Here is a 26,867-nt window from a genome sequence, read left to right as displayed (position 1 = left end):
TATCTCGCGCTTTATATTTCACCTGTATGCAGCATACAAGTTGGCAGGATGGCCTGGACTGGAGGTACGCACACTTGACTCTAAACTGTCCAGCCTGGGTTTGAATCCCGACCCAGCTATAACCTGTCATGTCGGTGTTTCACAGGCAGGGTGATTCATCAATGTGTGTACCGCTAAACTGGGCGCCCCGTTTGCGTCCCATTAGTTGTTGGATGTTAAGGATCTCACCGTGTCTTCCACAAAGAGAAGGCGAGCTATCGCCGGCACTCTGAACAAGTTGTGGCCTGGCATGCTCTTCTCCTCTGTCGTTATATACGTCCTCCTCGGCATCTTTTTCCAGAAGAGCCCTGTCTCGTCACAGTTGAAGATTTGCTGGGGGATGTATCCTTCGGCTTCTATCAGTTCGGCAAAAGTTATAATAAAATCTTCAGCTGCCTTCACATCCGAGCTTGCTGCCTCACCATGCCTGACGACGAAGTGAATGCCGGTCCTCTTCTTAAAATTATCAAATCATCCCCGACTGGCTTTGAATGACTCTTCCGATGCCTCGTCCGTTGATGTTCCTGCCGTCTGCTGCACCAAATCCCCGTAAATGTCTCGTTCCTTCTCACAGATGATGCTCTCGGTCACGGTATCTCCTGCGAGCTGCTTCTCCGTCAACCACACAAACAACAACTTCTCCATCTCTTCATGGACAGAGGTCCGGAGCTTTGAAATAATCTTAACGCCCTTGGCTGGCGTTATAGCCTTTATCGACTCCTTCTGCTTCAAAATCGTACATATCGTAGAAGTACTACGATCGTACTGCCTCGCCAAGTCGACAACAAGCACACCTCGCTCATGTTTTTCGACGATTACGTGTTTTATATCCAAGCTCGCTCGCTCGTAACTCAGATCTCGGCTCGCATCACAAAGCAAAAAATCGACCGAGCGACGGCTCGTATCTCGGAAAACTCGTAAGTTGGTGCACTCGTAAGTCAAGGTTTCACTGTATATATATATATATATATATGTATATATATATATATATATATATATATATATACATACATACATACATATATATATATATATCGGTTTAGGAAAACCGCTAAGAAGTAATGGCAACCACCATACAGGTCCCTCAGAATAGTTATTTCATCGCAGAACATTATCTTAGTCCCTTTCCTTTATGTGGGTTATTATGCCATTATGCATTGGGGGAGGGAAACACATGCCCTCCACTCATAATGGGATAATTTGCCCGGCAGTGCATGCAGGCTCAAAAGCACACCAGCCAAGTGCGTGCTCAAATTTAGCTGTCGTGCTGGAGTCCACGAGATGAGACAGCCTTATGTCCCACCAATCACAGCCTGAAGAACTTTGAGAGGCCTTGTGGGGGGACGGTGACAAACTCCACCAATCGGTAGCCCGGAAACCACCCTCAAACAGACCCCACCCTTGCCAGGGTTTGAAAAAAGGGCCTTGCAGACTTGATTCTTTCTCTTGGCCGGTCTCCCTCTGCCCCCTCTGCACATGTGCATTACTCTCTTGGCCAGAATCTCTCTCAGACCTCTGCACATGTCTGCTTCCGGTTGGCTGCCGGACTCCCTCTTGGTGCATGTGTACACAACAAAGAGGCCTTTGACTTATAGTTTGGCACGTGTTGATCGCTTTCGGTGCACATGTTCATCAGACTCTCCTTCTCGCTGCACATGTGCATGACTTGGACTCTCCCTGCACATGCCTGCTCGTGTTCATGCTGAGGATTACATTTGCCTGCTCGTGTTTGTGCTGGGGATCGCCTTTGCCTGCTCCTGTTTGTGCTGAGGATCACCTTTGCCTGCTCATTTTCATGCTGGGGATCGCCTTTGCCTGCTCATGTTTGTGCTGTGGATCACCTTTGCCTACTCGTGTTTGTGCCGGGGATCGCCTTTGCCTGCACATGTTGGGTACTGCCATTTGCAGGCCTGGTGCTTGTTGGTGAGCTCAAGACAAAGGTCATCGCGAGGAGAAGTATCTGGTCAAATCATAAACATTTTGCTAACAGGATCCCAAAGTTCGTTTTTCCCTCCCCTCCCCCGTGAATGTGTGCTGGGCGCCCTTGTTGTGTTTATTTATAGTGATCGCCATAAGGCATAGATTAAGCTAAGTTTCTGCGTCTTGCCCCTTTTTCTTTCCTATCGATAAATTTCACTGTAAATATTTGTAAATAAATCAAACCGTTAAACATCTCCTTTCCCTCTGTCCGTGAATGTCCTTTCTTCCATTGGTCCGCCATTGCCCACTCCCAGAGTAGCGATTGGCCGTAACAAAATTAGCATCAGCCCGGCGGGTACCAACGTTTACTCGGCCCTCTACATTTCCATTGAGGAACAAAAGTGGTACACCACGGGAGACAGGTACGTTCCCCGATTGATACCGTCACGTGGACAGGTAAGCGTTGTCAGACGATTGGACCCTGCTGTCGTGTGACAGACCAATTGGCGTTCATAGTTGCTGGTTCGCAACCTGCCGTAGTACGAAGTTATTCATGCGCGGCAGCCACAGGTCCGGTAAGTTCGGGAGGGAATGGAGGCTAACCCCCTCATCGTAGACACCACGAACCCTGGGCCATAACAATATACAGTCACGTGAAAAAGTAAGTACACCCCATGTAAAGTTTTGACTTTTTCAACATATTTCAACATACAGCTATTTGATCTTCATTTCAACAATATTGATAGATAAAGGTGATATAATATAACAAATATCATGAAACATTCACATTTTGTAGTCCATTGTATAATTTAAATAAACATAAATGCAAATTTCGCATGTGGAAAAAGTAAGTACACCCTTGGCTCTAATAGGTGGTATTGCCCCCTTTGGCAGAAACAACCTCAAGTAGGCGTTTCTTATAACAGTCTACCAGTCTCTGACATCGACTGGGAGAAATTTTTGCCCACTCCTCCATGCAGAATTATTTCAGCTGTGCGATGTTTGAGGGGTTTCTTGCATGCACAGCTCGTTTCAAATCCCCCCCACAACATCTCGATGGGATTTAGATCCGGGCTTTGACTTGGCCATTCCAGAACCCTCCATTTCTTTCTTTTCAGCCATTCCTTGGTGGATTTACTGGTATGTTTAGGGTCATTGTCATGTTGCAAGGTCCATCTTCGGTTGAACTTCAACTTCCCGACAGATGGCCTCACATCATCCTCAAGCACCCTCTGGAACAATGAAGAATTCATCGTGGATTCTATGATGGTGAACTGCCCAGGCCCTGATGCAGCAAAGCTGCCCCAAACCATAATATTTCCACCACCATGCTTTACAGTTGGTATCAGGTTCATGTGGTCAAATGCTGTCTTTGGTTTTCGCCAAACATGTCTTCTGGTACTGTTGCCAAATAGCTCTACCGTTGACTCATCTGCTCAGAGCACATTGTTCCAGAAGTGCTCGTCTTTGCCGAGGTGTTCATTGGCAAACTTTAGTCTTGCCCTGATGTTCTTTCTGGACACCAAAGGTTTCCTCCTGGCACACCTCCCATGTAGATCAAATTTGTGCAGCCTCGTTCTAATGGTAGACTCGTGCACTTTGACATCAACAGTAGCAAGAGCTACCTGTAGGTCCCGTGATGACATTCTGGGGTTCTTAGAGACTTCTTTCAGCATCTTGCGGTCTGCTCTCGGGCTGAACTTGCTGGGGCGGCCTGGCCTGAACAAGTTGGCAGTTGTTTGGAATCTTCTCCACTTGTAGATGATCTTCCGGACAGTCGAATGATTGATTTCAAATTGTTTGGAGCTCTTTTTAAATCCCTTCCCAGACTCGTAGGCATCTCTCACCTTCTTTCTGAAGGCCACAGAGAACTCTTTTGATCTAGGCATGGTGACGCTGCACACTTCAACAACAAAGAGCAAACCAAACTAAATGTCTGAGGTTTAAATAAGACAGGTTCCTCCAAGATCCTCTCTAACGATGTTCTAATCATTTGTACCTGAGCTGGTGCACCTGATTCTAATTTTAGGTCTTTGAAGTAGTGATAAATGTCGGGGTGTACTTAATTTTTTTACATGCGAAATTTGCATTTATGTTTATTTAAATTATACAATGGACTACAAAATGTAAATGTTTCATGATATTTGTTATATTATATCACCTTTACCTGTCAATATTGTTGAAATGAAGATCAAATAGCTGTATGTTGAAATATGTTGAAAAATTCAAAACTTTACAAGAGGTGTACTTATTTTTTCACGTGACTGTATGTGTGTGTGTGTGTGTGTGTGTGTGTGTGTGTGTGTGTGTGTGTGTGTGTGTGTGTGTGTGTGTACACCTCGTATATATAAACACATGCAATCTGATTCTGATGTGCCATACTCTGTTACAGAGCATCTGTGCTCCCGAAACAGTTTCTTGGCAAGAGTTTTTCTGGCTGGTTTGCCATTACCTTCCCAGCAGTAGTTAGGGCAGGAATTTGTTCATGGTTCTGTCAGTAGCTAGAGTACTCTTCGCTGAGGACACCATGGCTCTAAACGTCCACTCACTAATTCAGACAAACGGGATGCCGAGTCTAACGTCCATCGTAGAGATGGTGCACACATTGACGAATCACCCTGCCTATGAAACAAATAAATAAGGAGTAACACAACAAGAGGTCAATGAGCACTGCACTTGGGGGCCATGCAAAGTTCAGTAATATAAACAGATTGCATTGGAAACTATCGTGCCGAATAGTATATAATAATAATAAGCCAGGGGATTCCTTCGTTTGCATGCGTAGGCAGTCATAAGCAAGAGTGGCATTTCTTACTTTCTCAAGTTGAATACCAATTGCTATTAAAATGTTAGAGACCTAATTGGTAATTTTCTTGAGCATGGATTGACTGCCAAACCGAGTCGATCCAGGTTCTACCGAAACCTGAATTTCGATAGTCGTACACGACATGAGGGAACAGATCCCATGCAATACGCCTTTTGGAGGGATTGCGGGCAGTTTGAATTGGCAGGTAATTATGTGTGGCTAAATTAACGTGAATATACACTGTCGAGGTGGGGGGGGCATAATTTTCATCCAAGGTTTAGTGGTGTGTGTCAACGAGGCACTATTGGTGGCTTGGTTGGTGTTTGTAAGTTGCAAAAGTTAACATAAATATTCCCTGCCTATACCAGGATCCTTTGCATCCTGTAAGATTTAATCCAGCTAATTGAATGAACACGTCATATCAATGTCATTGTCGGCCATACACCATCTGCAAGTCGTGCATTTGGATTCTGACTCCAAATGCATCGCTAATGCCCTCATCACCGAGATAAAAAGTGGTGTGGCAGAACCTCGCCTTAGATTACAAAAAACATATCCCGTAAGGAGAAAGACAAAAACCTACACTAAGTTGCAGTCCATACTGCAGTCTGAAATGAAAGCACTTGGTCAGACAAAGGTGGGTTAATGCAAATAAAAGCAATATTCACGTACATGGATGAAATCAAGATGTGGACTGAGGTATGCTAACCGCTGTGGGAAGAAAAGAGAAGCTGACGTTTCGGGCATTCACCCTTCGTTAACCACTTTTTTGCTCCGATTAAGTGTTAAGGCCCAAAACATCAGCTTGCCTTTCTTCCCATGACGGTTAGCACACCTCAGTCAACATCGTGATAATTTCATCACTTGTTCTGCCTGTTTGCCAATGCAGATAGACACTATCACTTGCAAGACTACTTCTTCAAACCAATACTCATTCAACTTTGGTCTAAAGCCAAGCTACATGGACATAAACTTGCTTTTTTGTTGAGATTTATGATGTGTGTGTGTATATATATATATACAGTCACGTGAAAAAGTAAGTACACCCCATGGAAAGTTTTGACTTTTTCAACATATTTCAACATACAGCTATTTGATCTTCATTTCAACAATATTGACAGATAAAGGTGATATAAAATAACAAATATCATGAAACATTTACATTTTGTAGTCCATTGTATAATTTAAATAAACATAAATGCAAATTTCGCATGTGGAAAAAGTAAGTACACCCTTGGCTCCAATAGGTTGTATTGCCCGCTTTGGCAGAAACAACCTCAAGTAGACGTTTCTTATAACTGTCTACCAGTCTCTGACATCGACTGGGAGAAATTTTTGCCCACTCCTCCATGTAGAATTCTTTCAGCTGTGCGATGTTTGAGGGGTTTCTTGCATGCACAGCTCGTTTCAAATCCCCCCACAACATCTCGATGGGATTTAGATCCGGGCTTTGACTTGGCCATTCCAGAACCCTCCATTTCTTTCTTTTCAGCCATTCCTTGGTGGATTCACTGGTATGTTTAGGGTAATTGTCATGTTGCAAGGTCCACCTTCGGTTGAGCTTCAACTTTCAGACAGATGGCCTCACATTATCCTCAAGCACCCTGTGGTACAATGAAGAATTCATAGTGGATTCTATGATGGGGAGCTTCCCAGGCCCTGATGCAGCAAAGCTGCCCCAAACCATAATATTTCCACCACCATGCTTTACAGTTGGTATCAGGTTCATGTGGTCAAATGCTGTCTTTGGTTTTCGCCAAACATGTCTTCTGGTACTGTGCCAAATAGCTCTACCTTTGACTCATCTGTGCAGAGCACATTGTTCCAGAAGTGTTGGTCTTTGCCTCGGTGTTCATTGGCAAACATTAGTCTTGCCCTGATGTTATTTCTGAACAGTAAAGGTTTCCTCCTGGCACACCTCCCATGTAGATCAAATTTGTGCAGCCTCTTTCTAATGGTAGACTCGTGCACTTTGACATCAACAGTGGCAAGAGCTACCTGTAGGTCCCGTGATGGCATTCTGGGGTTCTTAGAGACTTCTTTCAGCATCTTGCGGTCTGCTCTCGGGCTGAACTTGCTGGGGCGGCCTGGGCTGAACAAGTTGGCAGTTGTTTGGAATCTTCTCCACTTGTCGATGATCTTCCGGACAGTCGAATGATTGATTTCACATTGTTTGGAGATCTTTTTAAATCCCTTCCCAGACTCGTAGGCATCTATAACCTTCTTTCTGAAGGCCTCAGAGAGCTCTTTTGATCTAGGCATGGTGACGCCACACACTTCAACAACAAAGAGCAAACCAAACTAAATGTCTGAGGTTTAAATAAGACAGGTTCCTCCAAGATCCTCTCTGACGATGTTCTAATCATTTGCACCTGAGCTGGTACTTACTTTTTCCACATGCGAAATTTGCATTTATGTTTATTTAAATTATACCATGGACTACAAAATGTAAATGTTTCATGATATTTGTTATATTATATCACCTTTATCTATCAATATTGTTGAAATGAAGATCAAATAGCTGTATGTTGAAATATGTTGAAAAAGTCTAAACTTTACCATGGGGTGTACTTACTTTTTCACGTGACTGTATATATATATATATATATATATACACACACACACGCACAGTGCCTTCAGAAAGTATTCACACCCCTTGACTTTTTCACATTTTGTTGTGTTGCAGCCTGAATTTAAAATGGATTAAATAGACTTTTTTTGTCACTGATACTTATTAACTCAAGACATTTCAGCTTTTCATTTTTAATTATGTTGTAAAAAATTCCACTTTGACATTATGGAGGCTTTTTAAAAAATGATAATACGGGTGTTTCTTCCAAAGCGATGAGCATCATGAATTCCTTCGTTAATGACATCTTTGAGCACATTGCGTCCGAAGCATCTCATCTGGCGCATGTGTAGATCAGTGACAAAAAATCTCAATTTCAATCCATTTTACATTCAGGCAGTAACAACAAAATGTGAAAAAGGTCAAGAGGTGTGAATACTTTCTGAAGAACTGTGTATGCATGTAAAGTAATATTTCCCACCTTAACACATGTATTTCTAGAGACCAAAGCATATGGTCAGACAAGTACATATGCAGCTTGGCCCAAAGGCCAAAAGGCATGATTGTACAAGAACAGGTTGCCATTTCAATGTTGGAAAACACCTTTAAAAAGATGAAAATAATCCCGAAATTTGGACACATCTAAGCACTGGAACTTCGGCCCCAGGACCAAGATACTCAGTCATACAAATCTTGTCAAACTAATACAGGTGCACCTTGAGCCCAAGGCCAAAATGCACGGCATTATGATTCAACATAAATTCTGGCCCTCAGGCCAAAATGCAGGGTCATCCGAGAAACAGTTAATCTTTCTCGAGATAGAAAAATCCAAAACATCACCACACAACGCTAAGTGCATGTATTTCAACCCAAAGACAAAAGTACACAGTCATACAAATATTGTCCAACTAAACCACTTACATCCTGGCCTTGAGGGATCAAAATGCATGGTCATATATAATTACCCCACACTTGCGAAACTAAAAGCAGACCAAGCAATTGGTTATCTTTGTCTGTCTGTCTGCACACGTCTGTTTAAAATTGAGGAACTACTTAATTTAAATTGAATGTGATATTTTCAACTTGAATAGGAAGACAGGTTTGCAGTTTAGCAGAACTTTGGCTCTGAATTCGTTCCGATCACACATACACAGAGAGGATTTCAATTATTTTTAAGCGGTGAAGCCGTTTCAATACTTGGCTATGTCTTTCCTTCCATCCGACCATCCGTCCGGAAAAAAATGAAGAAGAAGAACCTTCTAACCCACCGTGTTTAATTTGAAAGGGTTCTAAAGTGTAATTCTAGATGGTTCTAATGGGTGATTCTAAAGGGTAATTCTAATGGGCTCCAAAGCGTAATTCTAATGGGCTCCAAAGGATAATTCTAATGGGCTCCAAAGGGTAATTCTCATGGGCTCCAAAGGGTCATTCTAATGGGTTCGAAAAGGTAATTTTATAGGGTAATTCTAAAGGGTAATTCTAATGGGCTCCAAAGCGTAATTCTAATGGGCTCCAAAGGGTAATTTTAATGGGCTCCAAAGGGTCATTCTAATGGGCTCCAAAGGGTAATTCTAATGGGCTCCAAAGGGTCATTCTAATGGGCTCCAAAGGGTAATCCTAATAGGCTCCAAAGGGTCATTCTAATGGGTTCGAAAAGGTAATTTTATAGGGCAATTCTAATGGGCTCCAAAGGGTAATTCTAAAGTGTAATTCTCGATGGTTCCAATGGGTGATTCTATAGGGTTTCTAAAGTGTGATGCTAATGGGCTCCAAAGGGTAATTCTAATGGGCTCCAAAGGGTAATTCTAATGGGCTCCAAAGGGTAATTATAATGGGCTCCAAAGGGTAATTCTAATGGGCTCCAAAGGGTCATTCTAATGGGTTCGAAAAGGTAATTTTATAGGGTAATTCTAAAGGGTAATTCTAATGGGTTCCAAGGGTAATTCTAATGGGCTCCAAAGGGTAATCCTAATGGGCTCCAAAGGGTAATTCTAATGGGCTCCAAAGGGTAATCCTAATGGGCTCCAAAGGGTAATTCTAATGGGCTCCAAAGGGTCATTCTAATGGGTTCTAAAAGGTAATTTGATAGTGTAATTCTAATGGGCTCCAAAGGGTAATTCTAAAGTGTAATTCTCGATGGTTCTAATGGGTGATTCTATAGGGTTTCTAAAGTGTAATGCTAATGGGCTCCAAAGGGTAATTCTAAAGGGTAATTCTAATGGGCTCCAAAAGGTAATTCTAATGGGCTCCAAAGGGTAATTCTAATGGACTCCAAAGGGTAATCCTAATGGGCTCCAAAGGGTAATTCTAATGGGCTCCTAAGGGTCATTCTAATGGGTTTGAAAAGGTAATTTTATAGGGTAATTCTAATGGGCTCCAAAGGGTAATTGTAATGGGCTCCAAAGGGTAATCCTAAAGGGCCCCAAAGGGTAATTCTAATGGGTTTGAAAGGGTAATTTTGTAGGGTAATTCTATGGGGTAATTCTAATGCAACTACAGACCAATCAGCCTGCTCCCAATTATCAGCAAAGTCATGGAATCCATCATTGCTTCGGATATGAAATCTTTCCTCTTCTCCAATGGCTTGATCTCTGATCATCAATTTGGTTTCAGACCAGGTCACTCTACTCTGGACATGCTGCTTCTGCTGTCTCAACAATGGATGGAGGTCCTCAATGCCAAACAGGAAATCAGAGCTGTCTCCCTTGACATATCACGTGCCTTCGATACGGTCTGGCACCCAGCTCTGCTCACCAAACTCTCCTCCTATGGTATCCATGAAAATCTCCATGCATGGCTTGCGGACTTCCTCTCTGGTCGTAGTCAACGTGTGGCCCTGAATGGATTTCTCTCATCTCCCCTTCCCGTTCAGGCTGGAGTTCCCCAAGGCAGTGTGCTGGGCCCTGTGCTTTTTCTGGTCTTTATCAATGATCTCTCCGACTCTCTGGAAAATCCTCTGTATCTCTTTGCTGATGACTCCACTCTCTGCCGCTCCATTCCTCTTCCCTCAGATCGGCAGTCTGCAGCCTCCTCACTCTCTGAAGACCTGGACAAAATCACAGACTGGTCAAACATGTGGAACATGTCTTTCAATCCTGACAAATCTCACACTCTTACTATGTCTCTCCGAAAAGATCGACTGGACAACCCTCCCATCTACTTTCTCAACAATCCTCTCCAAGAAGTTCTGTCGCTCAAGCTTTTGGGTCTCACCATCTGCCATGATCTTTCTTGGGAAAACCACATTTCCAAGCTGGCCTCCAAAGCCAGTCGCCGACTGGGCATCCTCCGTCGTGCGAAGTCCTTCCTAGGCACACCTGAGCTCCTCACCACATACAAGGCTTTCATCCGCAGCTCAATGGAATACTGTTCTCCCCTATGGGCTGGTGCTCCTGCCTCACACCTGGCTCGGCTTCACGCTGTTGAATCCAAAGCTTTCAGAATCATTGGAATCTCCCGCGATGAAGCTATCTCTGAGGGCCTTTCACTCACTCACCGCAGGCAGGTAGGTGGTCTTTCTGTCTTCTACCGACTCCTCTCCGGCCTTGCTCCCCCAGCTCTCTCTGTGCTCTGTCCCCCAAATATTCCTACAGGTCGCACAAGATCTGCCAGCCACCCTCTGATGGTTAAACTGCCGAAATCTCGGCTCTCTGCTCACCTTCACTCTTTCATTCCTCTTTTCTCCCGCCTCTGGAACAAACTCCCACACTCACTTCAATCACACTCCTCCCTCCAGGTCTTCAAAACAGCTGTTCACCACCATCTCTTATCTTCCCCCATCCAAAACCTTGATCTTTTCTACCCCCACTAATTCACCCCAGATCCACCTTGTTTGAAATTCCAACTTCTTTCCTGGAAGTCTTGGCAGTGTCCAAATGTTTTATACCTCTCCCACCCCCCCCCCCCCGTCCCATGCCTTCCCCCCAAAGCCCTCTCCCTCCCACAGTTCTCTCGATGTCTCCATGTCTCTCGGTCCCTGCTCTCAAATGTTGTGTTTGTGTCCTTCCCCCTCTCTCCCCATCTTGTCTACCGCTCCCGATGTTATTTGTTTTGTGTGTCTGTTTGTCTTTCTGTGTGATTAATGTTCGCTCTTTCACGAGCCTCGATCTTGTATACAAAAAAAAAAAAAAAAAAAAAAAAGGGATTTGTTTATTTCTAGGCTTTGCCGATTTCATATTAAAAATGCCAAACTGAACCGCTTTGTCTGGCTGTCAAACAAAATTGGAGATCTTTACAAACGGGAAACTTACTGTTTTTAAGGACATTATAAAGAACACAAACGACAGGCACGAATAACTAATGTAATGTGTTAATAAATGAGGTGATTGATGTAAAAGACCACATCAACGGCAAAAAAACTTCTGAAGAAAAAATATTTATACGACCTTTAAAATCTTTATTTTATATCAAATTGTACACTGTCGAACATAAATCACCTTTTTGGTACTTTGAAAAACCCTTCCGTTTAGCAGTATTTGGGCAAAATATTACGGCATTTTATGTCATCTCCACCAATCAAATTTGCTGCTCGCTGACCCCGCCCATGTCCTTTTTCTCAAGACTGTGCGGGGTTATGTGTTCTATGAACTCTCTTGTTCAACAGTTGTACTCTCCAGCCTCTAGTCTGGGTCAAAGGCCAAAATGCATGGACATACTAAAAAAAGAACTCTTTCTGCCTTCAGGAATCATGAGCAAAACAAAATAAGCAAATTTATGACACCACATAACATCAAGGGCCACATAACAAGCAATTCAGTTCGGCAGAGTACCTTATTTGCATGAATCAACTGAGGTCAGTATGGATTTTATTTTAAATTAAATATGAAAAATACCTGCTGGAGGAGTGGACAAGCCAGGGCCGATGCGAAGTGGAAGGCACAGCAGATGCTGCTTGTGTGTGGGTTTTGATGAATGCCAAGGCTGGATCTGGGAAGTTTACAGAACTCTGGTATTGCTGAGCTGAACTGCGTCTTGCACAAGTGCCAGGCCTAATTATGGGGACAGGAATAAGTACATAGCACTGTGTCTGTCCCTGCATGGTATCGTGGCAATACCACAAATATGCACACACGCATGCACACATCCACGGATACACACGAAATCACAAACACACACACACACACACACACACAACAAACACATGCATGCACATACACACACACATGGACACACACACGCATGCACACACACACACACGCATGCACATACATACACACGCATACGCATGCACACGCACACACATGTGCATGCACGCGCGCACACACACACACACACACACACACACACACACATACACACCATAACCAACTAGAACCCACCTCGGCTGAGGAATGGAATCTTCAGGTACTAAGGTCCAGTAGGAGTCAGGTGTCCTCTGCTCCTGCAAACGTCCATCCAGCGCCCGATCGATCTCTTCCATGTGGAAGGCGCACACAGCTGAGCCGAATATACTGTGTCGACCATGGACCACATAATAAACAAACAGAACAAGTTTACAAACGATACACATTTAGCTTTATATTATCATAAATTCAACTGAGTTATTGAAGCAATCTGTTTATTATGTACATACACAGGAATATGAATGGAAGGCAAATTGTCCATAAAACAATTGGGAGAAGTTCGAAGGGTGAGGAAAGGGTACGGTCAAGACGGTGTGGGTGGAGGATGGTGAGGAGGGCGAGGGAGCGGGAGAGATGTTACAAGGAGATTCGAAAGAGGAAAGAGAGGGAATTGACATGTATGAGGGACAGTGGGTGACTGGGTGAGGGAAGGTATGTGGTTGCAGCCTGCAGGTGGGTGGGATTAGGTGGTGGGTGGGTAGGAGAGTGTGGTTGGAGGTGGGAGGGAGTATGTGGTAGGAGATGGGTGGAGGTGGGTGGGAGGGAATAAAAAATTCCGCCATTTTGGTTGCATCACTATTTAAAAAATAAAAAGTTGAGTACAGCAATGTAGCACATCAACCTTTTGTGTTCAAGGATCTCAACCCACCTGTTGGGTGGTGTTGTGAACACACCAACCACCATATCCCTGTCACTGATTCGAACCACACCAGACATAGCCTGCAGTTCGTTGAAATAGAAATGTGGTTCCCCGAGTTTTCCAGGCACAGAGCAATTGAGACGAGTTTTCACGAAAGATGTCCAATGTCGCTCGAGCACGCGCTGAGAACCTCCAGCATCATTCTTGCACACACGTGCCACTCGTGACACCATCAGCTTTGGAGATTGAGGCACAGGTACACCCAGAGTGTGCTTCGTTCAGATTGCAGGAAATCATGAATGCATCCCTTCGAGGCCATCTACCATTCCAGGCAGTACATAAAGCTAGGGCCAGATTATGTTCTATCATTCCATCTCCTCCACAACTATCCCAAATAGGAACATACAAGTTATCTCCCAATGGTAAGGCTATTTCAAGTGTGGTAACATTCTACGATTCCCTTACCTTTCCCAGGTTTCCAAACTCTGCGGCAATCTCTCGAAAGAAGAAGTAGACAAATTCCCCATATTCCAGTGCATCGATGAATACCGGTTCTAGGAAGGTACGTGAAAGTTCAAACGACACCTGTAGGCATGTTATGCCAAGGATGCTTTGTGACATGAAGAACAGAAGGATATGGAATCAAACATGTGACTGTGGGGATCGGTGGGTTTTGGAACAATGTCCATAAAATCTGGGACGTGTGACTCACGATGACTGGCTGAAGGTGTGTTATGCATCATCCAATCAATCTGCCTACCTTTTAGCCACTTCGAGTCCAGGCGGACAGTGCGGAGAGGATACGAGTCGCCCATACTCCGATAGATTACCGTATCGACGGCGAGGAAGTCCGTAACTGTAGCCGAGTACAGCTTTCCACCTGTGCAAATGGATGTAAAACAGACAAGTCAGGAGACGACGATGGTTCACGAGCGAGCGGTATTCAATGACAAAGGTCAAAACCGACATTCAAAATATATAAATAGGAATGTATTATCTGTTATGAGACTAGTTAGCGACACAATACCGAAAATTCGGTTCGATTCCGACAACTTTGAAAATTTCACCTTTGTGACCTTGAAATGGCAAAACGAAGGTTACTGACCTTGAAATGAGATAGAAAATAATGTATAACCAGTTATGAGGTTAGTTATCTACACAATACCGAAAATTCGGTTCGATTCCGACAACTTTGAGAATTTGACCTTTGTGACCTTCAAAGGTCGAAGAATTTTTTGGAAAACTTGTATTTCATGATGTATGTGATAATTTAAGATCATGTACGACATTTCACCCTATCAGGAAGCGAACAATGTAATAAAACCATCAAAAATCGACTTTTCTAAATTCCGTGACCTTGTGACCTTGACCTTGGGGCGAAAATGAAAAATCGAGCTCCGCGGGGCTAGACACATGACATTGGCCTAACCAAATATCGAAACCCCTGTCAGATTCCACCAAACCCCTCGGAGAAGATGCAGCTTGAAATCGATTACCCCCGAAAAAGACATCTTTTTCGGGCGTGGCTTCGCCCACAATGGGCGCAATACGCCCACTCTAGGCAGGACACAACTAGATCATGATATCAACCTCCCACCCAAGTTTCATCAAGATCGGATGATATCATCGGGTAGTTATGCTGCGGACAGACAGACAGACACACACCCATGACGAATATAGTGGTCACTCTGTTTGATAACTCGTGAACCAACAGATCACTTTGTCATCCAAAACTTGCGAATATCAGTGCAATAGCTCATTATAAACACCATGGCAACACATTCACTGGACAACTACATATCTGCGATCACAAAGCAATCGCCAAGTGTAAGCCTTTGATCACCTGCAAATTACCCTTGGACGGCGATCCAAGATGGCCATGTTTTTTTTTTGGACCACCATATGACCTTGACCTTCAACATTTAGAGAAACAGTATAAATTCAGAAAAAAATCTAGCAATATAACTCATATCATGAAAATCGAAGGAAAATTATTCCAGTTATAATCAAAAAGGTATTTTTGTTAATTCGGTCACAAATCAGAAAAAAGTAAGTCAAGGACACCAATAAAATATCAGGTGCACAACTTCAGTGCAGGTACACTATGATGACGCAAGAATATATTGGAAGGCTAAGCGGTCTTTGAGTTTCCACATTGGAAAAATTGAGCAATGACAAAAAAGGTGTTTTTTCAGACCATGTGACCTTGACCTTTAACCATTTATTCTTGAACCTTGACCTTGGGTATGTTGTAAATTAAGTGTAAATGCACCTTGCCCTAGGCTATCTATGGAAGGCAAATTCATTCTGATTGGACCAACCTCAGTGGAGTTTTGGTGAAAAATGTTAAAATGACTATAATTGGGTCATGACCTTAAACAGGTTACGGTCAAATAAAATTAGCTCAACCCACACACTTTTTATTCCCATTATTGATGCAAAATATCATTCCAAAAGTCCAGGCCAGATCCAAAATACAGCTCGGAAATTGATACAGTCTGGAAATTTGGAATGTTGGGAGTGCAGGAAGAAAAATAATATATATATGGTGGTTTATTTAGTACTCTTTGGAGGAGGTCTAAGAATCTTTGTGGTAACATTAAAAATTTGGGCCACTAATTGTACAAATAAGCTCGACAGCAGCAATACGCCTTCCCCTGTGATATAAATTAACCCTTGCCTTCATAATGGCTGCCACCACCATTTGTTTGACTTAATTTTTGTTCATGTTCATAGAAACGCCCAAAATTCTTCATTGGAGTCGTGCCTTCTTCTTCTTCTTAAAACCCTTTTCAGCACATGGCATTACTGTATTTACTGGGGGTGTTAGCTGTGCCCCATGTAGGTTAGAGCAGGAATTTGGCCAGGGTGTCGGCGATAGCTCGCCTACTTTTCATGAAGGAGTCTTTATTGATCAGCTCACACTCATGTGTTATCATTTATTTGACCACTAATGAGTAGTAAGATCATCACATTGGCCTATTGCCTCGGGGTAGTTTGCAAAGACCGATTGACATCTCTTCATGCTGTTACGGGGTCCTCCCCTATCCCCTGGTCTCGGTAAACCTCCGAACCCCGAGAGAGTCCCCGGCAGAAAGATATGTTATCCTTGGTTGAAATCAATCAATAATGAAACCCTTAATGAAACCATCAAATGAAACAATCAAATCAATAATGAAACCACACCAAGGGTAATGAACAAACAATAATATATTATAAATCACACCGGAATCACGACACAAATAATAATGGCAATTCACCCTACAATCACTATCTTAAGATGGTACCACCTTATCTAGTCCTTTAACCCAAACTCACGGCACTCCCCCAATGTCTCTGTACCCCTCCAAGGCGAAGTCGATTCGCTCCAGCGATCGTTGGATCAATGCCCGATCAAAATCAATTGAGGCGTGGACGATCGAAGCAACCCAGAGGTCACGTGGTCCAACACCCAGCAAAATAGCGGTGGAATGGAAAACCTCCCAAAGACGCGCTCCGACGTCTACGTTTGCGGTTCAATCAGCGAGTCTCTTTATAATCCTTAAAAAGCCACTTTCTGGCACAGCCGTCCCCGGCAACCCACCGGGGAATAATGCCCGGCCGACGCGACAAAAACCTCCTTCACTGAAGGCAGCGTGTGTGGCGAAATGGCAGGCGGCTTTCACTCGAGCCGGGCCTTCGAGGCAAGGATACTCCAGAACCTCAATGCAGATACCCGACTACACAGGCTCCACAGCACTACGGCGATATCACCTATCGCACGAACTTCCTTTCAAGGACTCAAAGTTCACTCGCCCTGTATGCTCGACCGCTCAGTACGGAGCTTCAACCAAGATCGTCTTTTTACTTCTCTCCATGCCTCTTCCTCCTCGCTCCCTCCGTCTTCCGGCTCACGATCTGATTTCCGGCCACATTTTACCAGGAGCGCATTTTTAACCTTTTCACCACAATAACCATTTATTTTAAACAATAATAACCGCCGTTTCCTTTCCAACCCCGATAAGAATAATACTACATCACCAGCAAGGTTATAAGTGGATGACAACCACACCCACGGAAGGGCCGAATCCGTAACACTTCCCCCCCTCAAGAAAGAAAGTTTGAACACCGCGAAAACTTTCTTTGTCGACAAATTCTTGAAACCCACACAAGTAAATTCACAACCCAAATCCTCAATTCCCGTGAGCAACAACAATCAATGTTTCCCCAAACATAAAGCAACAAACTTTCACACAACCCACAGAGCTTTCCCAAAATTAATTCACTCTGGACAAAGCATCAGCCACGACATTGTCCCGGCCCTTTACATGTTCGATTTCCAAGTTGAACCCCTGCAAAGCCAAACTCCATCTCATCAACCTCTGATTTTTATTTTTCATTTTTTGAATGAAGGTTAAGGGGTAGTACTCAAAAACCCAAAGTCACACAAATCTACAGCACTTTTCCCGGGAGGCCGAGCTGAAAGCCAGGTTCCATGGTGGTTGGGTGGTGAGGCCTGGAAGTATTCACTACATGGACGCCTTTAGGAACGTGGAGTTCACGGTTAGTCCGTGCAGGAAAGTTCACTACATGGACGCCTTTAGGAACGTGGAGTTCACGGTTAATCCGTGTAGGGAAGTTCACTACATGGACGCCTTTAGGAACGTGGCGTTCACGGTTAATCCGTGTAGGAATCTTGGCTCGGCTGCTCCGCAGCATTCAGTGCTTCAACTCTTTCTAACTTTCCTAACAATCACGGTTGGACCACTTGTCACTGTAGTCACATGAATGGCGGTCTCCTTCTCAGCCACTGCTCTGATAATCCTTCCTTCGGGAGCTGCCATAACTCTGGAAGCCTCCATAATAATATCGATTGCGGCCACCACCACTACTACTCCGTGGTCCTCCTCTGTAGCCCCCTCGACCCCTAGGAAATGCCTTCCCTACTGTTATGGTCCGACCCTCCAACTCCTTGCTATTCAGATCCTTTTTTGCATCTCTGGCATCCTTTGAGTTTTCAAACGTGACAAAGCCAAACCCTCTGGACTTTTGTGTCTCCCTGTCTTTTATCAGCAGCACTTCCAAAAGCGGTCCATATTTGCTGAAGGAAGACTCCAGGACACCTTCCTTTGTTTTGAAGTTCAGTCCCCCTACAAATAACTTGCTACATTTGTCGCCATCCCTAACTGGGGTGGTGTTTTTTTCCCTACTGGGCTTTTTAACAACCATAGGGTTACCATAAACCTGACCACAGGCCAAATCATTCCCGATAACAACAGATACTCCCTCTACAGGAAGAGTGGCTTGTAAACCTACGGTGACCGGTCCTGACACCAAATCGGACTCCAAATGGATGGCATGAAGTGGAGCTCTAACATAGCCACCAATCCCCTGTATACGAACACTTTCACCAGTTGCTGTCTCCTCTGACAATGGCAAGATGCCTTCAAGCATTAAAGATTGATGTGCTCCTGTGTCCCTCAACACCCTAACAGGTTAGTCGAGGCTCCATCCAGTGACACAAACCCCTCTGAAATAAATGGTTGGTAACCCTTTTGAGGGCGATTTCTCACAATGGCCATTGCATTTGGAGTCGTACTAGTCGAACTCTGCTCCTGATTTTCCTTTCCCAGAGCATAACAGTGGGACATCAAGTGTCCAGGTTTATGGCAAAAAGCGCAAGTAGGCGCAGAGGAGAACCTCGTGGTCTGCCAAGGCATGGGGGCGGCGGTCTGCCTCGAGCCCCCCGGACGATAGGTCTGTCTTGGAACCGCAGTCTTCTGATTTCTAGAAGTCGTGGTATCAGAGTGGTCCTCATTTTCATCTCGAGGCCGCCCCCATGAATTTTCATTCTCCGCCCCTGATGTACCATAGCTCCCCTGGCTAGGTCTGGGCGAGAAGTTCGGTTTGTGGAACCCCATCCTGTGTGTTAAGGCATAGTCATCTGCCATGGTTGCTGCCTCATACAGCTTTGGTACTTTCCTTTCCTCCAGATGAACTTTAATGTCCACGTGGACACACTGTTGGAATTCCTCCACCAGGATCAATTGTCGCAATCGTTCGAAGTCTTTCCCAACTCCTTTTGAATCACACCACCTATCAAACATGGTTTCTTTCAATCTGGCAAACTCCACATGGGTTTCACTCTCCCTCCTCCTGGCATTCCGGAATTTTTGCCGGTAAGCTTCCGGGACCAATTCATAGGCTTTGAGAATGTGTTTCTTCAATACCTCATAATCTGCACATTGGTCAATCGGTAAAGCCGAATAAATCTCTTGAGCTTTACCCACCAGAACACTTTGCACTAGTATGGACCAGTACTCCTCAGGCCAGTTTAACAGTCAAGCCACTTTCTCAAAGTGTGGAAAAAAACTTGGCTACCTCCTTTTCATTGAAGGGTGGAACCAGCCTCACATGTCTGCCAACATCCCAGGTGTTCTGGCTAGGTGTCGAACCAGTCAGCAGGGATGGTACCTCTCCCCGTTCTCTCCTTAACTCCAGCTCCTTGACTTTAATTTCCTGCTGACGCGCCAATTCATGGTCTTTTAACTCCCTGTCGGCTTTTCTCTCCTCTGCTTCGAGTTCCCTTGCAGCTCTCCTTTCCTCTACTTGTTCCTTTTCTCTTCTTTCCTGGAGTTCTCTTTCCACTCTCCTTTCCCCTGCTTGTTTCTCTTCTCTTCTCTCTTCTGCTTTCCTTTCCTCTGCTTTTAATCTTTCCTGGAGTTTTCGTTCCACTCTCCTTTCCTCTGCTTGTTTCTCCTCTCTTCTCTCTTCTGCTTTCCTTTCCTCTGCTTTTAACCTTTCCTGGAGTTCTCGTTCCTGTGCGGCTCTTCTTTCCTCGCTCTGCAATTGCAACTCCAGTTTCCGGAGCTCCACCTCTTCTGGTTCCTCGGGTAACCAATCCCGGGCTACCTCTTCCCATGTTCCTAATCCCACCATAGATTGTATCACCACTGTCTGCATCTCTGCCTTCCTCATATTAGTTCGGACCTCCAAGCAAAAATGTTTGGCCAATTTCAAGAGGTCCGATTTTACTAACGCTCTGAACTGTGCTTCACTAGGGGTCACTGTAAACTTCTCTGCATCAAAGTCCATGGTGACTACTGTTAACACCTGTTAACCTTCACACAAGAAATAAATTATCTTTTATTTTTTTTGGAAACATTTGGGAATTTTGGAAAAAGTTCCAAATTTGGGAATTCTGGGAATGTTAGGGAATTATTTCCCGGACTAAATTTAGGAAATTTTATGTCCCGGACGCAGACCCAATTTCGAGCCCACAAATATCAATTGGACGAGCCCCCAATTTCTGTTACGGGGTCCTCCCCTATCCCCTGGTCTCGGTAAACCTCCGAACCCCGAGAGTGTCCCCGGCAGAAAGATATGTTATCCTTGGTTGAAATCAATCAATAATGAAACCCTCAATGAAACCATCAAATGAAACAATCAAATCAATAATGAAACCACACCAAGGGTTATGAACAAACAATAATATATTATAAATCACACCGGAATCATGACACAAATAATAATAGCAATTCACCCTACAATCACTATCCTAAGATGGTACCACCTTATCTAGTCCTTTAACCCAAACTCACGGCACTCCCCCAATGTCTCTGTACCCCTCCAAGACGAAGTCGATTCGCTCCAGCGATCGTTGGATCAATGCCCAATCAAAATCAATTGAGGCATGGACGATCGAAGCAACCCAGAGGTCACGTGGTCCAACACCCAGTAAAATAGCGGTGGAATGGAAAACCTCCCAAAGACGCGCTCCGACGTACACGTTTGCGGTTCAATCAGCGAGTCTCCTTATAATCCTTCAAAAGCCACTTTCTCGCACGGCAAGCCACCGGGGAATAATGCCCGGCCGACGCGACAAAAACCTCCTTCACTGAAGGCAGCGGGCGTGGCGAAATGGCGGACGGCTTTCACTCAAGCCGGGGCTTCGAGGCAAGGATACACCGGAACCTAAATGCAGATACCCGACTACGCAGGCTCCACAGCACTCCGGTGATATCACCTATCGCACGGACTTCCTTTCAAGGACTCAAAGTTCACTCGCCCTGTACGCTCGACCGCTCGGTACGGAGCTTCAACCAAGATCGTCTTTTTACTTCTCTCCACGCCTCTTCCTCCTCGCTCCCTCCGTCTTCCGGCTCACGATCCGATTTCCGGCCACATTTTACCAGGAGCGCTTTTTAACCTTTTCACCACAATAACCATTTCCTTTAAACAATAATAACCGCCGTTTCCTTTCCAACCCCGATAAGAATAATACTACATCACCAGCAAGGTTATAAGTGGATGACAACCACACCCACGGAAGGGCCGAATCCGTAACAATACGTTGAAGTTGCCATACAGGGAATTTTGAACATGGCCAGGGTTCCAATTCAAGATGGCCCACTTTTGTTTCCAGATCATGGGATTTTCTTTAAATGTTAGTCACCCTGCGACGAACCTGAGATGATAAAATAGTCAACTTAGAAATTACTTGAAAGGGTGGAGGTCTCCGTGATGCATCTCCCCTGCTGGCCTACTGCATTAAACGGTAGTTTTAGTTATAATCAGCACCACTGATGATCAAACCCACAACAACATAGCTCAGAGGGTGGCACGTCACCAAATGAGATATCCTGCAGCTTTAACATGCACTAACTACCACCGATAGCTTTCGAACAAAACCTGTCTTTCCCACCAAAACCTACATACCAGATCACGTGATGAGTGTCTCGGTTTACATTGTATGAAAACCAACTCAGAACATTGACAATTTGAATGACTTGACATTCTAAATAAAGTGTCATATTAAATTATTATTTTTTGCTATTTGGTCGGGGGGGTGGGGGTGAGGAGAGGAGAGTGGGGGTCTTTGGGTGTCATTGGGGGCAATTAAGAGGCAAGCACAAACTGAAAATAAGCCATGCAGATTATAGTATAGGTAGCTAGGTTACCCCCATCATGGGGGTCATTATTGAGCCAGCTAGGTTTTTAATGACATTCCAATAGAAAAAGTCCAAGAGCTAGATTTCCAGAGGCTTAGGATTCAAACCCTTCACTGGACTTGAACCCACAACATCAAATAAGTTGGTCCAGTGTGCCTCTCACGATTGGGTTTCCATTGCACTTGTACATATGTCATAATTATTAGTCCCCTACCGGTGTACACCGGAGGTGACTATAGGTTTGCACTCCGTCCGTCAGTCTGTCACTCTGTCACTCTGTCAGTCTGTCAGTCCGTCACGCAAAGAACAGTTTTCCAGACTTTTTTTTCTAAACTCTTAATGCTAATGATTTCAAACTTGGCACATGGTTTCCTCATGATAAGTTACAGATCAAGTTCGAACTTCACGACGTTTCGATCATTTTTGACAAAGTTATGGTACTTTGAACTTTGGTAATTTCCCCAACAGTTTTCTGGACGACAGACTGCCGGTAGGGGACATGTATTGCAGCGCAATACTCAGAATGCTTGTTAAGTATATTTTACACATCCTTTATTTATTTATTTTAAAAGATATTTCACTGTCATTATGAGGATAGTGTGAAAAAAAAGTTGAGGAAACGTGATTTAAAAATTTTTTTTGCCTTCCTACAAGCTTTCCACGTTGAGTTTGTATAGCTCAAATGAAAAATCCCTCAGATTCTCAAGATTTGCCCCCAAGCTTTACCTCGAGTACAGATACAACTATTCACACTATTACTACTACGACGACTTGCAGGGCCCCACCTTGTATCAGCCGCATAAGTTTTTCCTCTTCACACCCATCTATCCTCTGCTGTTGTACTTGTGTGCTTCCCTCTCTCTCTCTCCCCATCTTGTCTCCCGCTCCCTTTATCGTATGTTTTGTGTGTTGGTTTTTTTGTGTGAGCAATGTTAGCTCTTACACGAGCCTCGATCTTGTATACAAAAAACAAACAAAAAAAAACGGTTAAGGTGACTGGCTTAAGATCCTCGGGTCTTGTGTTCAAGCCCCTGTTATGCCATTGAATTAACACCGGGGTGGGTCGACTCAGCCTGTGCATCCTTCCGAGGTTAGCAAAATGAGTACCAGATAGCTGGTAACGGAGGGGGCGGGGGCGCTAAGGGGGTGTGGGGGGGAGGAAATGCATCAGGGGCACACCAGAAAATCTCCCCTCAAAAAATGACGCAGCCAAGCAGCCACAGGCTGCATTTGAATAAATAAATAAACAAGAAATCATCAGAAAATGCAAAGCCCATCCGCATCTGTTCGTTCAGACGTCTTCTTTTTCTTCCGTATGTTCAAAATAACGAAAACAGTTAAACAACACAAAATGAAAATTGATGATTTATGCAGTCTTGACCTTTGAGCTCTCGACCTAAAAAATAAATCAGCTTCTATCTTTTGATTGGTGAACCAATTCTGTGACCCAATATGCAAATTCTTAAAATTTCAGGTCAATCGGATGAAAATTGAAGATTTTATGTGATGCTGACCTTTGACCTTTTGACCAAATTATTAATTTGCCTTCTCCATATTCTCATAATAAAACTTTGTTGAAAATTTGATGATAAAAGTCAAATGGTAAATTTAAATTTCAGGTCTATTGGATGAACTTTGATGATTTTAGGGGATGATGACCTTTAACCTTTTGACCTTTTGACCAAATTATTAATTTGCCTTCTCCATATTCTCATAATAAAACTTTGTTGAAAATTTGATGATAAAAGTCAAATGGTAAATTTAAATTTCAGGTCTATTGGATGAACTTTGATGATTTTAGGGGATGATGACCTTTAACCTTTTGACCTTTTGACCAAATTATTAATTTGCCTTCTCCATATTCTCAAAATAAAACTTTGTTGAAAATTTGATGATAAAAGTCAAATGGTAAATTTAAATTTCAGGTCTATTGGATGAACTTTGATGATTTTAGGGGAGGATGACCTTTAACCTTTTGACCTTTTGACAAAATTATTAATTTGCTCTCTCCGTATTATCACAATAAAGTTTCAGTGAAAATTTGATAATAGCTCAAATGGTAAAGAAGTCGCGGCCCGGGCACTCGTACACACATACGCACGCACGCACACACACACACACACGCACACACACACACACACACACACACACACACACACGCACACACACACACACACACAGATGTGATTACAAAACCCCATCTCCTGCTGTGCAAGGGACGGGCTAATAACCCCACCAGCTGACATCCATATTCGAGTAGCAAAAGTATTCTTTCTTTCTGTTAAATCATCACGAATATGATGCAAGACTATCATCACAAATATATAATTATAAAGGAACAATGCCACACCTGAAGAGGCAAAGAACTGGAATGGCACTCGGCAGATCGCATACCTCACCCAGATTGACCAGTTTACGTTTTACATCCCACTGATTGGCCCGATCTGGATCCGGACACGAACCAAAATCGAATCAATTCGTCGTTGTCACACACTGTAAGATAACTGCTTTATTCGACAGTTCATAGCTGCGTGGCACAAAACACGGAACCAAACACACACGCATGGAGTAGCAACAGCATTGCATTACACACACCTAACCTGTTGACAAAGTTTCCTCTGAATCCGTACATAACTTTTTGAGACAGCCTGCTCATAGACAAACAGAAGATAAGTAGACAAGAGTGAAAACATAACCTGCATTCACCTTTGGTGGTGGAGATAACAACAGTGAGCATTGGAATATAAATTTCAAATTACCAATCGAAAGGTATACAGTACCTTCAGAAAGTATTCACACCCCTTGACTTTTTCACATTTTGCTGTGTTAAAGCCTGAACTCAAAATGGATTGAATTGAGATTTTTTTTGTCACTGATCTACACATAACACCCCATAATATCAAAGTGAAAACATGTTTGTTTGTTTTTTTACGAATTTATTGAAAATGAAGTACAGAAATATCTAATTTACATAAGTATTCAACCCCCTGAGTCAATATTTCATAGAAGCTCCTTTGGCAGCGATTACAGCTTTGAGTCTTCTTGGGTATGTCAGTATCAGCTTTGCACATCTGGATTTGGGAACTTTCCCCATTCCTCCTTTGCAAATTTGCTCAAGATCTGTCAAGTTGGATGTGGAGCATCAGTGAACAGCAATCTTCAAGTATTTCCACCGATTTTCAATGGGATTCAAGTCTGGGCTTTGACTGGCCCACTCAAGGACTTTCACGTTCTTGTTCTGAAGCCATTCAAGTGTTGATGTGGCTGTATGCTTGGAGCCGTTATCCTGTTGGTACGTAAATCCTTGCCGCATTCTAAGGTCTTTTGCACTCTGAAGCAGGTTCTCCTCAATGATTTCCTTGTATTTGGCTCCCTTCATTGTTCCCTCTATCCTTACAAGCCTCCCAGTCCCTGCTGCTGAAAAGCATCCCCATAGCATGATGCTGCCACCACCATGCTTCATGGTAAGGATGGTGTTAGATGGGTGATGAGCAGTGCTCAGTTTCTGCCAGACGAAGCGCTTGGCATTCAGGCCAAAGAGTTCAATTTTCATCTCATCAGACCACAGAATGTTTTGCCTCATGCTCTCAGAGTCTTTTATGTGCCTTTTTGGAAACTCCAGGTGTGCTGTCATGTGCTTTTTTTCTCAGGAGTGGCTTCCATCTGGCCAGGCACTCTCCCATAAAGCCTGGATTTGTGAAGTGCTGCAGAGACTGTTGTCCTTCTGGCATGTTCTCCCATCTCAGCCAAGGAACTCTGCAGTTCTGTCAGAGTGGTCATTGGGTTCTTGTTCACCTCCCTGATCAAGGTACTTGTTGCCCGGTTGCTCAATTTGGTCAGACAGCCAGCTCTAGGAAGAGTCTCGGTAGTTCCATATTCTTTCTATTAACTAATGATGGAGCTCACTGCACTCTTGGGAACTTTCAACACTCTCGAAATTGTTTCATACCCTTCCCCAGATCTATTCCTCCTCGGAGTTCTACGGATAGTTCCTTGGACTTCATGGTAGAGTTTCTGCTCTGACATGCACCGTCAACTGTGGGACCTTGTATAGATATTTTATTTTATATAGATGTATTTTAGATAGTAGGTTGTTGACAGCAACCGCTCAGGGTAGTACTACCGTGTGGACTTAGGTGTGTTAAAGTGGTGCCCGGAACCATCTTGCACTCTCCATGTCAGGATTGCTGGTCTTACTTTCCATCTCACTCAAACTATAGCTACCGGGCTAGCTTTAATCTCTCTTTCTTTCAAACAAACATCATACACTTTTCTTACTCATTTTAAATCATCAACTTTACATTCTCTCTCTCTTTTCTCTCTTTTCGCTCATATTTATCAATGCAGTTATTTTATTTAAGGCCTGGCCTCTAAGAGAACTACAAATTCTGTGACTGGAGCCTTTAAGATAAAAAAAGAAAAGTGTGTTTATTTCTAAATCATGTCCAATCAATTGAATTGGCCACAGGTGGACTCCAATCAAGTTGTAAAGACATGTCAAGGATGACCAAAGGAAATTGGATGCACCTGAGCTCAATTTGGAGTGTCATCGCAAATGGGTTGAATACTGATTAACTCAAGACATTTCAGCTTTTCATTTTTCATTAATTTATGAAAATTT

At 43.6% G+C, this 26,867-nt stretch overlaps 1 protein-coding gene across 1 annotated transcript in view; it reads right to left on the bottom strand.

Annotated features, from left to right (window-relative positions):
- The window catches only part of LOC137429821 (semaphorin-6A-like), a 328,190-nt gene that overhangs the window by 90,950 nt on the left and 210,373 nt on the right, over positions 1–26,867 (bottom strand). The window contains exons 9-13 of the mRNA XM_068120099.2: positions 14,077–14,196; positions 13,782–13,870; positions 13,326–13,552; positions 12,653–12,784; positions 12,167–12,322 (exon numbers count right to left, since the gene is read on the bottom strand). Of these exons, the coding sequence (XP_067976200.2) occupies positions 12,167–12,322; positions 12,653–12,784; positions 13,326–13,552; positions 13,782–13,870; positions 14,077–14,196 (724 nt within the window). The remainder of the gene's footprint in view (positions 1–12,166; positions 12,323–12,652; positions 12,785–13,325; positions 13,553–13,781; positions 13,871–14,076; positions 14,197–26,867) is intronic.

Source organism: Myxine glutinosa, chromosome 6 (genome assembly GCF_964187855.1).
Source record: "Myxine glutinosa chromosome 6, kmMyxGlut1.1, whole genome shotgun sequence".
Lineage (NCBI taxonomy): Eukaryota > Metazoa > Chordata > Myxini > Myxiniformes > Myxinidae > Myxine > Myxine glutinosa.
The sequence above is the reverse complement of the archived record's forward strand: the minus strand, read 5'-3'. Positions and strand labels throughout refer to the sequence as shown.